Source organism: Penaeus chinensis, chromosome 19 (assembly GCF_019202785.1).
Source record: "Penaeus chinensis breed Huanghai No. 1 chromosome 19, ASM1920278v2, whole genome shotgun sequence".
Lineage (NCBI taxonomy): Eukaryota > Metazoa > Arthropoda > Malacostraca > Decapoda > Penaeidae > Penaeus > Penaeus chinensis.
The window spans coordinates 24,720,427-24,735,426 of record NC_061837.1 but is presented as its reverse complement, the minus strand read 5'-3'; the positions used below and the strand labels follow the sequence as shown (position 1 = coordinate 24,735,426).

General features: G+C 40.4%; 3 protein-coding genes across 5 annotated transcripts in view; 1 reads left to right on the top strand and 2 right to left on the bottom strand.

Annotated features, from left to right (window-relative positions):
* Positions 1–11,637, top strand: part of LOC125035268 (CLIP domain-containing serine protease 14D-like) — a 17,467-nt gene extending 5,830 nt beyond the window's left edge. For 2 of the 3 annotated variants that reach the window (XM_047627542.1, XM_047627544.1), the window contains 7 exons: positions 58–176; positions 1,037–1,188; positions 1,631–1,820; positions 2,110–2,379; positions 3,065–3,227; positions 4,344–4,467; positions 5,207–5,709. In XM_047627542.1, coding sequence (XP_047483498.1) covers positions 58–176; positions 1,037–1,188; positions 1,631–1,820; positions 2,110–2,379; positions 3,065–3,227; positions 4,344–4,467; positions 5,207–5,262 — 1,074 coding nt within the window. In that variant the 3' untranslated portion in view covers positions 5,263–5,709. Of the gene's footprint in view, positions 1–57; positions 177–1,036; positions 1,189–1,630; positions 1,821–2,109; positions 2,380–3,064; positions 3,228–4,343; positions 4,468–5,206; positions 5,710–10,675 lie in introns of those variants that run through there. The other variant, XM_047627543.1, reaches the window with a different exon arrangement.
* LOC125035269 (heparan sulfate 2-O-sulfotransferase pipe-like) lies at positions 6,428–9,985 on the bottom strand. The gene is made up of 3 exons (XM_047627545.1): positions 9,872–9,985; positions 8,201–8,361; positions 6,428–6,793 (listed from the first exon to the last, which is right to left on the bottom strand). Exons 2-3 carry the CDS (start codon positions 8,331–8,333, stop codon positions 6,621–6,623), a joined length of 306 nt encoding a protein of 101 aa, XP_047483501.1. The 5' UTR covers positions 8,334–8,361; positions 9,872–9,985; the 3' UTR covers positions 6,428–6,620.
* LOC125034976 overlaps positions 10,711–15,000 on the bottom strand; it is a 4,772-nt gene continuing 482 nt past the window's right edge. Inside the window, exons 2-6 of the mRNA XM_047627023.1 lie at positions 12,600–12,954; positions 12,176–12,337; positions 11,501–11,546; positions 11,129–11,162; positions 10,711–10,865 (exon numbers count right to left, since the gene is read on the bottom strand). Of these exons, the coding sequence (XP_047482979.1) occupies positions 10,711–10,865; positions 11,129–11,162; positions 11,501–11,546; positions 12,176–12,337; positions 12,600–12,954 (752 nt within the window). The remainder of the gene's footprint in view (positions 10,866–11,128; positions 11,163–11,500; positions 11,547–12,175; positions 12,338–12,599; positions 12,955–15,000) is intronic.

The following is a 15,000-nucleotide window of genomic DNA, read 5'->3' as shown; positions in this document are numbered from 1 at the left end:
TACTCTTGCTACCACGACGACCACTAATAATTTCCAAGTTCTTTCCTTCCCTCTTAGACTCGGGATGTCTCTCGGCGCGTGGCGATCACTTGCCAAGACTTCTCTCTGCCAGTCTCGTCTGATTGCAGGAGTGGCTCGTTTCTCGCCGTCGATTCAGGCACTAATGCGTATCAGTGGTCAGTGGTGTTGTTTTTTACGTGTTTTGAGTTTTGTGTGTGTGTGATGGAGAAGCGTTGGGTTGGTGTTTTGTTTGTATTTTGTATTCATTTTTAAATTAATTTTCTTTGATTTTTTGTTTGTCTTGCTTTTATTTTTATTCTTTTTATTTTTGTCCTACGTGTTTTTCCTTCTCATTATCTCTGTTTCGTTTGCATCACCATTTTTCTTTATTTTTCCTATGTTCTCTTCATTTTTATTGATTTTTGTTTTCTTGTTCGTATTCAGAATTTCGCTTCTCTTCTTCACTTTACCTCCTCGCTTCTTTCTTGTTCTTCTATATCTCCTTGTTATTTTCCTCTTCCAGATATCTGTATGTCATAAAAAGGTAAAGTACATTCATTTTAAAATTTATATTATACAATACTGTTGAGTGATTTGCTTTCATTTATGTTGGTGAAATGGCAAAAAGACATTACACTAAATACCCAGTAAACGTATATAATATTTATTATTGTTATTATTACTGTTATTATAATCATTATCATCATCCTCATACCCATCACCCATTATCATCATTACCATTATCATCATCACTATTATCATCATCATCACCATTATCATCATCATCACCATTATCATCATCATCACCATTGTCACCATCATCACCATTATCATCATCACCATTATCATCATTATCATTACATCATAACTAACATCATTACCATTATCATCACCATCACCATTACCATCATCGTCACCATTACCATCATTATCATTACATCATCATAACTAACATCATTACTATTACCACCCGCATTACCCTTACCCTCCCTCCGCCTCTTATCAAAATAGTTGCTTTTTTTTCCTCCTGCAACAGGTTCTGCGGCGAGAACGGACCTCGAAACGTCGCCTCAACAACCAACATCCTGGAGGTCGTCTTCTGGAGCAGCTGGATCCCCTCCACCGCCTCCAAAGGGATCAGCTGCACGGTGGGAATCGCTTCCGCCGATACTGCTTCTCGCGTCTGTAGTGAGTTTAGGGTTCGATTCTGTTTGAGTTCGGGCCGAGATGCCTTTTTTTTTTTTTTTTTTTTTTTTTTTTTTTGTTACTGCGCTGGATATTTCCTCTTTGGTTGGGGATTTAAGTAGTTTAAATTTAGGGTATAGATAATTGTTGTTTGAATATTGTTTATTGTTTTCAAGTATCTATATTTCTGTTTATTTACCTACCTATTCATCTATCCATCTATCTTTATACTTGTAAAGTTGCATACACACATAGAGAGCGAAATCGAGAGAGAGAGAGAGAGAGAGAGAGAGAGAGAGAGAGAGAGAGAGAGAGAGAGAGAGAGAGAGAGAGAGAGAGAGAGAGAGAGAGAGAGAGAGAGAGAGAGAGAGAGACCGAGAGAAAGAGAGAGCGAGAGAGAGATCCTCCTCCGGCCAGGCCAACCCACCCCTCTCTCTCTCCCCAGGATGCGGCCAGCGTGGTACGAACAACCGTATAGTGCCTGGCCTGGAAAACAACAGGGTGGTGGGTGGAGTGGCTGCCCGCCTGCATGAGTTCCCTTGGCAAGTGCTGCTGATACTGCCCGAAAACAGATTCTGTGGCGGCGTCCTTATCAACGAACTCTTTGTCCTCACGGCCGCCCACTGCATACGCCCGTGAGTATGTGCGGATTCCTCGGCGAAAGGATTGGCTTGTCATGAGCTCTCGTTTTTTTTATAATATCTCTCACTAAGCTTCGTTTCATCACCTTAGCTGGAATTGCGATTTATATATGATTTAAGGCATCGTAAAAAAATAAATAAAATCAAAAAGGTAAATAAAAAATATTCAAACCAACCACAACAAGCAATATAAATAAATAAACAGAATAGATAGAATAGTATCCCCATATAAAAGACAAACCCACACGAACGCTTGCCCTACCGTCGGCCCCGCGCCCGCCAGACCGGCCCTCCCAGGAACCGCCCTCCCCGAGGTGGTGGTCGGCGAGCACGACCGATCGCGGACCGACGAGACCGCGTCCACGAAAAGGCTCTCCGTCTCGAGGGTGATCGTGCACGAGGGCTACAACGACTCGGTCTCCAGCGAGAACGACATCGGCCTCGTGCAGCTGTCCTCCGCCCTCGATTTCACGGCTACTTGGCCCGACGTCGCCCCTGCGTGCCCCCCCGACGCCCTCAGCACCTACGACAACGCCACCGTCACCGTCGCAGGGTACTGTTGCTTCCGTTGCCAATAGGTTTTCTTTCTATTGTTTCGTTCGCTTTCTTTCGTTCGTTGGTCCTGTCTGTTTCATTCGTTGCATTATTTTTTTTCCCTTTTCATGTCATTTTTTTTCTTTTTTTTTTTCTTTTACATTGCTCATAAAAACTACATTGCTCGTGTTATTTGTATTTTCCTCTAGTTTTATCCCTTCAATGTCTTGTTTGCCTTGTCATTGATTAATTATGCTTTCTTTTTCTCTTTACTTCTTCATTACTTTCTCTCTCTTTTTTGCTGTCTCTCTCTTTTACTTATTCTTATGGTTCTCTTTTCTGTTTCCTTTTTTTTTTCTCTTTGCTCTCTTTCTTTCGTCCTTGTTCTCTATTTGTTTTGTTTTATGTTAGCTCTCTCTCTTTATCTCGTTCTTTGTCTTTTTTTTCTCTCTCTTCTTTTCGTTCTTTCACCTCTTTCTGTGCTTTCTTCTTCTTTCCTATTCCTTTTCTTTGCAATTTTACGACTTTTTTCCTTGGCCATTTAACTATTCTACTGATAGATAGACAGACAGACTGATAGACAGGAAGACAGACGATCATTTGTACATAATATATATCTAAACAAACGAAAAATAAACCATATATACTTTATTTTTCATCATCTTTTCTCTTCAGTCATTCACCCTTACCATTATTATTGACAGATGGGGTTACCTAAGTTACCCCACGAATCCGACCCTGCCAAGGGTTCTACAAAGGGTGGATATCCAGACAGTGCCCGTGAGGGAGTGCATGACGCAATACAGGGAAGGAAAAGTCACGAGCAATATGATCTGTGCATCGGCTCCTGGGAAGGACGCGTGTTTTGTGAGTTTTTGTTTATTTGTTTATATATTTATTTTGTATTTATTATTATTGTTATTATTATTATTATTATTATTTTTTTTTTTTTGGGGGGGGTGATGGAGAGTATTTGATTGTTTTAAGTTTTTGAGTTTTTTATTGTGTTTTGTTTTACATCAAAGAGGATATAGATTTATTTATTTTTATTTGCTTGGATTTGTGTTCGTAATCTCTCGTTCTTCAGTTTCGGCTCTTTCTCTCTCTCCCTCTCTCTCTCTCTTTCTCTCTCTCTCTCTCTCTCTCTCTCTCTCTCTCTCTCTCTCTCTCTCTTCTCTCTCTTCTCTCTTCTCTCTCACTCTCTCTCTCTCTCTCTCTCTCTCTCTCTCTCTCTCTCTCTCTCTCTCTCTCTCTCTCTCTCTCTCTCTCTCTCTCTCTCTCTCTCTCTCTCTCTCTCTCTCTCTCTCTCTCTCTCTCTCTCTCTCTCTCTCTCTCTCTCTCTCTCTCTCTCTCTCTCTACTATCTTCCCTCTCTCTTCTCACACTGCCTTCCTCTTTTCTTCCCCTCTTCCTTTTCTCCCTCTCTTTTCCCTCTCTCTGTTTATCTAACTATTCAAATATCTATCTACCTCCCCTGCTACACATCGTCCCAACCTCTGTCTCTCTCTATCTCTCGCCTCGCAACACGCAACCACTTTAAAGAAATTAACGGTACAAAGTTACTTAAAAAGAAGGAAACAAAAACACAAATAATAAAAGCAGCAAACATAATCACTTTAAAAAGCAGACACGCACAATCACATACACACACACACACACACACAAGATCTATATCCATATCTATATCTACTTCTATATCTACATCTACATCTACATCTACATCTACATCTACATCTACATCTACATCTACATCTACATCTACATCTACATCTACATCTACATCTACATCTACATCTACATCTACATCTACATCTGCATCTACATCTACATCTACATCTATATCTGTATCTATTTATCTATCTATCTATATATATACACATAAAAGAACCCACAATTACCTTAAAAATAGTTACCGAGAGTGCGTACTCTACACCCTCCCCCTCCCCTCACTAAGCCCCTCCCCTCCCCCTCTCCCCCCTGGCAGAGCGACAGCGGGGGCCCCCTGATGGCACAGCAGAACGACCACTGGGCGGTGATCGGCGTCGTGTCCTTCGGGCCGACCGCTTGCGCTCAGCCTGGTGTCGCGGGCGTCTACACGAGAGTGGGAAGTGAGTTTTTTCTTAATCTGTTTCATGTGTGTGTATGTTTTTTTTTTTTTTAATGTTTTCGGTTTGTTTTCGAGTTTTTAAAATTCTGGTTTGTGTGTGTGTGATTTTTTTTTTTTTTTTAATGTTTTGGGTTCGTTTTCGAGTTTTTTTTAAAATTCTGGTTTGTTTGTGTGTGTTTTTTACAAATGTTTTGGGTTCGTTTTCGAGTTTTTTGCTTGTTTTTTTTGCTTTTTGTTTGTTGTGATTTTCGGTCTTTATAGTGTAATGTCTTGGGTTCGTTTTCTGTTCTCACTAACTGATTTTGGGTTTCGTTTTCGGTCTTGATTGTCGGATGTTTTGGTTTCGTTCTTGATTCTGAAATTAATTGTCTTAATTGTTTTGTGTTTTAGTTCGTTTTCGGTCTAAACTGTCAGTTTTTTTGGTCTCGTTTTCACTCTTAAATATCAGATTTTTGTTACGCTTTTGTTTGATGTTTTTGCCTCGTTTTCCTTTATGATTGTCGAGTATGAGATGTTTTTGTGCTTATTCTTTCCTTTTACTGTGTATAAAATATTCTTTGTTCTGGTACATATGTTTCCATGTTTTTATATTAAGTTTGTTAATAATACATTCCACAGTTGATTAATTGTTTTCATTGTTTTATAATGAATAGACTTTGTCGAAATCATGATCTTAGAAATCGAAATATTCCTTGATATCTTATAATTCAACAATTTATTTTTTCTAATTCCATTCGCAGATTATCTCCCTTGGATTGTTCGTAATATTGGCAACGCTCGTACGTGTCCTCCCTGATACACGTGTCCCTTGTACATGACACATATGTCTTCCTTGGTACGTGTAGTCTACCATGTACATCTGTCCTTCGTGTGAAATTCCTAATGCATGTGTTCTACCTGATACAGTGTCCTGATATATGTGTCTTCTCTAATACACGTATCCTCCCGCGTGTCTCTTCCCTAGTATGTGTGTCCTTTTTAACACAGTGTCCTCTCTGGTGCACTTATATGTATGTATGTATTGTCCCCAACATACTTATTAATACACATGTTCTGATGGCCGTGTATTAAACTATGTACTCTGTATCTTCATGTTGTCAGGGGCTGGTCCTTTACCGGTGTGAAGTGTGTGGTAATTATCTTTTGATTATGTTAATAATTAATTATTATTTATAAAACGTCATTTAATTGCTTTTTTAGAGGATGTGTCACAGTAGTTGATTATATTCTCGTGCATGATTTTCAGTATATTATTTTCCTTTCTTATATTTTTTTTGTATCTCACGTTTCGATCTCCATAATCTATATATTGTTTCTTTAACATTATTGTTATTATTATATTTACTCTTGTTAACATTATTTTTATTCTTCATATTTTATCATAACAGGGAAGAAAGGAGGGAAGGGAAGGAAGATGGGGTAGGGGAAAGAGGGAGGGGAAGAGGGAGGGAGGGAGAGAGGGATGGATGGAGGGTAGGAGGGAGATAGGGAGGGAAAGAGGGAGGGAGGGAGAGAGGGATGGATGGAGGGGAGGAGGGAAAGAGGGATGAGGGAGAGAGGGATGGATGGAGGGTAGGAGGGAAAGAGGGAGGGAAAGAGGGAGGGGGGGAGGGACAGAGGGATGGATGGAGGGGAGGAGGGAAAGAGGGAGGGAGTGTGTGTGTGTGTGTGTGTGTGAGCATATACATATGTGTGTGTGTGTATAGACATACATATATATATACATACATATACATATGTGTGTGTGTATAGATATACATATATATACATACATATACATATGTGTGTGTGTGTATAGATATACATACATACATACATATATATATATATATATATATATATATATGTGTGTGTGTGTGTGTGTGTGTGTGTGTGTCTGTGTTTATAATGGTTCCGTTATAAAAAAAAAATCATAGTTGTCACGGCATATCTTTATTACAATCACAACCACGAATATTAAGATGTCAAACAAGGCACCTCCATCTGTACTTGAAAGAATAAGAAATAACTCAACAACACTTGCACTTACTCAGTCAACAACAGGAAAAGAAATATAATGATAATAATCTTAATCACAATAATAATTAAAACGATCAAAATACACACACGCGAAAAGTAAACAAAGCTCATGAACAGCGAAGCTTCTCCCGACCCTCAATACAGCTGTTTTGCGAGGCCGAGTGAAGCTGCCTGGAGATGCAACCGCTGCCTGACGAAGAGGTAGAAGTCGATTTCTTCCTTCAGCAGCACCCTCAGGTACTGGCGCACTTCCTCGGGGATTGTCTTGAGGTAATTGGCGATCTCCAGGTCCTCACTTCCCAGTTCTGCTGTCGACGGAATCGGGAAGATGTGTGTGTACATATATGTAACACAACTATGCAACGTGTATACAAAGATGAAAAGGAAAACAGACTCTCTCACACACACACAAACACACACACACACAAACACACACAGACAAACAAACAAACACACACACACACACACACACACACACACACACATATGTATATATATATATATATATATATATATATATATGTATATATATATACACAAATACATATACATATACATGTACATATACATGCACACACACACACACACACACACACACATACACACACACACACACACACACACACACACACACACACACACACACACACACACACACACACACACACACTCACACACATATATATATATATATATATATATATATATACATATATATATATATTTATGGTATTATTCCAGACTTATGACAATATTGCTATTAGTAATTAATCTATTAGATCTGTAACTTTCCAGGTTCAAAGATGAAAAGAAAAACAGACTCTCTCTCACACACACACACACACATACACACACACACACACACACACACACACACACACACACACACACACACACACACACACTCACACACATATATATATATATACATATATATATATATATATATATATATATATATATATATATATTTATGGTATTATTCCAGACTTATGACAATATTGCTATTAGTAATTAATCTATTAGATCTGCAACTTTCCAGGTTCAAAGATGAAAAGAAAAACAGACTCTCTCACACACACACAAACACACACACACACAAACACACACACACAAACAAACAAACAAACACACACACACACACACATATGTATATATATATATATACACACAAATACATATACATATACATGTACATATACATGCACACACACACACACACACACACACACACACACACACACACACACACACACACACACACACACACACACACACACACACACACTCACACACATATATATAAATACATATATATATATATATATATATATATATATATAAAAATATATATATATATATATATATATATATATATATATATATATATTTATGGTATTATTCCAGACTTATGACAATATTGCTATTAGTAATTAATCTATTAGATCTGCAACTTTCCAGGTTCATATCTGTGCAAAAAGCTTTTATTTCATTGAATGATAGGTAAAACATTACAACAAATGAACAAATAATCCATGAATAAAACCCAAGCCACACAGACCAACATATACCTCCTCATTACGAATCAACGACCTATTAAGAAATCAGCAATACAAAAAAAGAGAAAAAGAAGGAAAGAAAAAAAGAAAGAGAGAAAGAAAGAAAAAAACGATCACCGACATCCCATAAGACCCTCAACAGCAGGCAGAACGCACCAGTCCTTGTCATGAAAATCGAAGCGTTGCCCCAGTACCTCGGGACGTACTCCTGCAAGACAGCGTAGGTGAGGGTAAGTTCTTCAAGGACCCCTACCACGCTAAACTGGTGCTCCACTTGGTACTTGGCCATCTGGAGTCCACTGCGGCTGCCTGCTACCCTGCGGGACGGAGAGGGAAGGAGAGAGGGAGGGAGAGAGGAGGAAAGGAAGGAAGGAGGGAAGGGAAGGAGGATGGGGTGGGGGAAAGAGGGAGGGGAAGAGGGAGGGAGGGAGAGAGGGATGGATGGAAGGGAGAGAGGGGAAGAGGGAGGGAAAGAGGGAGGGAGGGAGAGGGGGATAGATGGAGGGGAGGGGAGGAGGGAAAGAGGGAGGGAAGAACAGAGGGATGGATGGAGGGGAGGAGAGAAAGAGGGAGGAGGAACAGAGGGATGGATGGAGGGGAGGAGGGAAAGAGGGAGGGAGGGAGGGAGGGAGGGAGGGAGGGACAGAGGGATAGATGGAGGGGAGGAGGGAAAGAGGGAGGGTGGGAGGGAGAGAGGGATGGAGGGAAGGAAGGAGGAATGGAGGGAGAGGGAAAGTGGGAAGGAGGAGAGAGAGAGAGAGAGAGAGAGAGAGAGATTACACTTTACATCGAGACATTCATCACTTACTCATCAAAGCGGACTCAGCATCACACACTGCACATCGAATTTATTTTTACATTTCATTGAAATATATGGTGTGAAAAATGTTATCGCCTTAGCCACTGATTTTAGTGGACTAATTATATTATCAAAATACAATAGATGATGTCTAAGAAATAGCTATATCAATTCTGGGTTCTTGTGGCATGGCGAGTTTCTCTAAGCCTGTTTGTTAGAAATTGATTTAAAAAGTTGTTTACTCTTCTGTAATTTCTAAATAGAAAGTAAACTCTTTATGTAATTTCTCAAAATTGTCCTTAAAATGTATACTTTAAAGAAAAATGTTAACTTCCTCTCTTCCACCGCCTTCACTACGTATCCACCTACCCCACCTCCACACATACCACCTCCTTTCACCCCCTTCACCTCCACTCCGACCCCCCTCCCCCCAACACACACCCGCTCCCACACCCTGATTTCCCCCCTCCACTCCCTCCTCCTCCTCCACACACCCACTCCCACCTCCACTCCCACCACCTCCTCCACCTCCGCTCCTACCCCCCCCCCACACCCACTCCCTCCTCCTCCTGACCTCCCACCTCCACTCCTACCCCCCACCCACTCCCTCCTCCTCCTCCACCTCCGCTCCTACCCCCACCCCACACCCACTCCCTCCTCCTCCTGACTTCCCACCTCCTCCACCTCCGCTCCTAACCCCCCTTCCCCCCCACTCCCACCACCTCCTCCACCTCCGCTCCTACCCCCACCTCCTCCTGACCTCCCACCTCCACCCCCACTCTCCCCCCCCCCACCCACTCCCACCTCCACTCCCACCACCTCCTCCACCTCCGCTCCTAACCCCCACCCCCCCCCATCCCCCACCCATTCCCACCTCCTCCTGACACTCCCACCTCCAACCCCACCTCCTCCTGACCTCCCACCTCCACCCCCACTCTCTCTCCCCCCCCACCCACCCACTCCCACCTCCTCCTGACCTCCCACCTCCACCCCCAATTCTCTCTCTCCCCCACCCCCTCAGAACTTACTCGCAGAAGGTATGCTGACCACAGAAGAAAGACAGCTGTAGCGTCCTCTGTTCTCCCTTCGAATACCAACAGAGGGAATTGCGGGAGATCACACACTGTTCTAAACTCAGGCCCGAAATATCACGCGCTTTGTGTCCCGCGTCTCTGTGGAGTGAGGAACGAGATGCGTGTGGAGTGGAGGGGAGTTACTATCATTATTATTATTATTATTATTATTATCATTTTTATCATTACTGTTAGCATTATTATCATCATTATAATAGTAATAATTATCATTATTATCATTATTATTATTATTATTATTATTATTATTATTATTATTTTATTATGTAATTATTATCAATAATGTTATTATTACTGTTATTACTACTTACTATTATTATCATTATCCTTATCATTATTATTATTATTATCATTATTATTATTATTATTATTATCATTATCATTATTATTGTTGTTGTTGTTGCTGTTATCATTATCATTATCATTATTGTTATTGTTATTAGCATCATTACCATTATCAGTATCATTATTATGAATAGCATCATCTTTATTATCATTATAAGCATCATCCTTATTACTCTTATCATTATTATTATCATTATTATCATTAACATTAGCATTATGAATATTAACACTGTTAATTACAACCATTAGCATTTTGAATATCATCATTGTTAATTACAACCATTATCATTATTACCATCATAATACCCATTACCATCACCTCATCCACAACATAACCATCATTACAACCACCCTAGAAATACTCAACGGATGCTTTGCTTTTTCTTTCGCGTGCAGGAAAATGCTGACCAGCCTCTCCACTGGATCCTGCACTAGGGCTGTCCACACTGGCCGAGCAAATCCCATCCTAGAGGGAAATTGTTGTTAGTTGGAGAGCGTGGGATGTACTGCAAAGAGAAGGCATTAATAGGTGTATTGAAAGCATTGAAGGGTGTACTGTTGTTGTTGTTGGAAAGCGCGGAATGTACTGCAAGGAGAAGGCATTAAAAGGTATACAGATAAGAATGAGATTTCGGGGTGAATATCACGTGGAAATCTGTTTGTGGTGTTTTGTTCATTTTTGGTTGGTTAGAACATAACTTGTACATCTTTTTAAAGATTGATTGATTTATTCATATACAGGCGACGTTGCTCTTGCAAGGGTGGGGATAACTAATGACAAATATGACAGGCTGGTGATGATTGCTTGAATAAATACGATGTTATCAGGATGTGGTGCATTCAGCCAACCAGCTTCTTCACAGCATTTTCGCGTCGGGTATAGCTATAATTGTCATGGGAATATATGACATGTGATGTGATTTTTCTGTTTTGCTAAACGATATACAGTACGATGCAAATTAAGATTCATTAATCAAAGAATTATCGTTTGAAAAATGTTAGGGAAATGTATCGATTTTAATTATATTCTTGCTGGCTGGACAATGCCCTTTAAGTGTAAGCCTTGTAAAAGACATAATTAGTGTAATTTGTATAGTACTGTGAAGATATATGATAGTGAATTAAATCAGATGATTTTAGAAGAATATCATACACCTTTTTTGTTTTTGTTGCTATAGAAAATATATACCTGTGTTATATTATGACGTGTTTGGTAAGTACAGATGCTTCTAGCAAGTTCTGTAAGTAAGCTTGTGTTGGTTTGCGGCTAAAATCTGAGATTTATATTTGATAATATTCTGTTTATATTTCCGTTTTCCCCACTGTCTGTCTATCTATCTTTCAATCTCTCTCTCTCTCTCTCTCTCTCTCTCTCTCTCTCTCTCTCTCTCTCTCTCTCTATCTCTCTATCTCTCTCCCTCTATCTCTCTCTCTCTCTCTCTCTCTCTCTCTCTCTCTCTCTCTCTCTCGTTCTATCTATCTATCTATCTATCTCCCTCTCTCTCTCTCTCTCTCTCTCTCTCTCTCTCTCTCTCTCTCTCTCTCTCTCTCTCTCTCTCTCTCTCTCTCTCTCTCTCCCTCTCTCTCTCTCTCTCTCTCTCTTTCTCTTTTCCACCTATCTATCTTTCTGTCTCTCTCCCTATTGCTTTCCTATTTCTTTGCCTTTCCCTCTCTCTCTCTCTCTTTTCACCCCTCCTTTCCTGTTCTATGTTTCCTACCTCCCTCCTCCTTTCCCTCTATATGTTCACCCTCCCTCCTTCCCTCATTTCTTCTTTCCCTTCTCTCTCTTCTCCCTCCCTAACCTTTCCCTCCTCATTTCTCCTCTCTCTCTTCTCTCTCCCCCCTCCCTCCCTTCCTCCCTCCCTCTCCCTACGTCCCCCCCCCCCCCCCACATACCTGGTGACATCGAAGAAGTACATGTCTCGAACGAAGGCCACCGGTTCTTGCTCGGCCGCGCTCGTGATGTACTTGGTGAGAGCATCCCGCTGGTACAGACCCATCCTCGGCTGCATCGGCAGGAGGGGCATCACCACTCGGAAGCCGTTGCGTTCGCCCAAGCTTTGAGGGCGAAGGGATTTTGCTGGTGATTCGGTAATGTGAAAGCTAAAAGGCTAGGGTGTTGATTTGGGAATGTGGGGGCAGAGACTGTGACGTTGGTTTGGGAAAGTGAAGGCTAAGACATGATTATGTTTTTGACTGAATCTCTTTAACTTTCGAGGACGATTTATTCTTTGCCTTTGTGCTTTGTGACTGACAACCCGCTGTGGATGTGTTGTGCTGTTGGTGGCCGGTTTTTTGGAGAAGCGGCTTTCGAACTCACGTTTTGACGAGGGACGACGTGACTCGCGCCCGGAACAGGGGCACGGCGCTGACGATGAGCAGCCGAGCGTCGCGGGCTGTGACGTTCCTGGCCGTCGGCTCTACGCTAACTCCTCCGGCGTCCGCCTCCGAGAGGTCCTCCACCAAAGGCAGCGGCGGCATCTCTTCGTCTTCGAAGTTCAGATCTTTCAGGTCCTGGTCGATCTGTTCGTCGGCGTCGTGGTTCACGTCCTCGAAGAGTGCCTGGAGGCTATCTGCTCCTACGCGCTGGGTCGGCACGAAGTCCTGTAGAGTGTCGCCCTGCAGAAGGTTCTGGCCCTGTAGAAATTCCCTTACCGGCAGCGGGAGTTCCATTTCTGGAAATATTTGAATTCCCTGCTAAGATTCATGTTTATATCAGTTAGGTAACATATCTATCATTAACAGAAGCACACTTAGTTACTTTTGAAGAAAATTACATTTCCTTTACATTAACAAATACTGTATATTTTCGAAAATGCAAAATTCCCCTTTCTTATACAATTAAAAATAATCAAACATTCATTTTAACCGACTGCCTGGTGAGAAAGTGTCTGCTGCTTTGGTGACATCAGTGATTTTAGTCACAATTAGCCACCCCGATTTAGAAACTAAGCAGATGTTGGAAAGTCTCTTTATTTATTTTGTACATCCATTTAGCAGCTTGTTCGCTAAATGGCTGGACGGATTACTTCCTAAATCTCAGGACACTCTTTACCTTCTTTTTTTGAATGCAACAGAAACTATTTTCAGTACCAGCATACTCTCTATTTCAGAAGCCATTATAATCTCATACTCCTTGTTTACTTCATTCATGACATAACCAGGAAATGTTGGTATGATCTTCCTCCTAACATGGTGATGAGTCTTAGCATGTGCCCATTTTCTGCAACACTGAGAGACACATCGCAAATAAAAGACATTCTTGCAACTTAAAGGTCTGGTAATTTCTTTTCTGCTTCCATTGTTTTATGTACATATTTATTGTTTCGTATCATAGAATGAGAAAAAACGCCTGAATTGCTCTCACTATTTTTTCCAGTGGTGTTCCTAATGGAAAAAAATGTGTTCGAGGATATGTTTGGTTTATTTTCTTCATCGAGTTTACATAAATCCTCCCTTTTCTTTTCCTCTTCAGGAGTTTACATAAATCCTCCCTTTTCTTTTCCTCTTCAGGAGTTTACATAAATCCTCCCTTTCCTCGCTGTTCGAGTCTGTCGATCTTTCAACCTACATTTTCTTTATAATGTTTACAATTCTATGTCCTCTACTTCCTCCATTTCATACCTTTAATTCTACCTTTACTTATTATGATGAAGTGCAATCTGTAATACTAAGGTGACCCTTCACTGATTACTCTCAATGAAAGACTTATCGATTTTGCTGTTTAGGGCGAAATGTTGTACTGAAAGACCTTTTTAAACATATCACAACATGAATGTCTTTAAAGGCTGAGTATCCTGGTTATACATTCGCAGCATGGTTCTTGTACATTATTCATAAAGCAAAAATTCATAAATCAAACGGAATATGATGTAATATGAATTACAGTATACACAGTATAATATAAATAGGGAAGGTACTCTTAGTGTACTTATGCATATTTCAGTGTGTTGGCTAGTTCAACACAATTTTATATTATAATGCATATTCTCTCTCTCTCTCTCTCTCTCTCTCTCTCTCTCTCTCTCTCTCTCTCTCTCTCTCCCTTTATCTCTATCTCTCTCCCTCTTTATCTCTATCTCTCGCCTTCCCTCCCCCCCCCCCTCTCTCTCTCTCTCTCTCTCTCTCTCTCTCTCTCTCTCTCTCTCTCTCTCTCTCTCTCTCTCTCTCTCGCTCTCTTGAAAATGTTGAACCTTGAGTGTTCGACATTTCCTGCTTCGTAATCAAGAATCAGTTATAATGTGTGGGATAATTAGAACCGCTATAATCTGCATATCAATGATTTTAATTATCAAACCAATATTCACATAAGTTCAGTTAGCACATGTGTATATGTGCGTGTGTTGAAACTGCAAGAATGAATATAGATACGCAGAAGGAACAGTGTTTTTTCTTTATCTTTCTAAAATTTCATAAGAATTGGATATATATATATATATATATATGTGTGTGTGTATGTGTGTGTATGTGTGTGTGTGTGTGTGTGTGTGTGTGTGTGTGTGTGTGTGTGTGTGTGTGTGTGTGTGTGTGTGTGTGTGTGTGTGTGTACATGTGTATATGTACATACATAAATGCATGTGTGTATATATATATATATATATATACACATATATGTGTGTGTATATGTGTTTATATATATAAATATATATATGTATATGTATGTGTCTATATCTATATATATATATATATATATATATATATATATATATATGCGTGTGTGC

Bases quoted from the DNA above. Each gene is read 5' to 3' on its own strand.
- LOC125035269 (XM_047627545.1), bottom strand. From the start codon at position 8,333: ATGGCCAAGTACCAAGTGGAGCACCAGTTTAGCGTGGTAGGGGTCCTT. The intron at 6,794-8,200 runs GTGCGTTCTGCC...TTCCGTCGACAG, and splicing joins GATTTTCATGACAAGGACTG to CAGAACTGGGAAGTGAGGAC.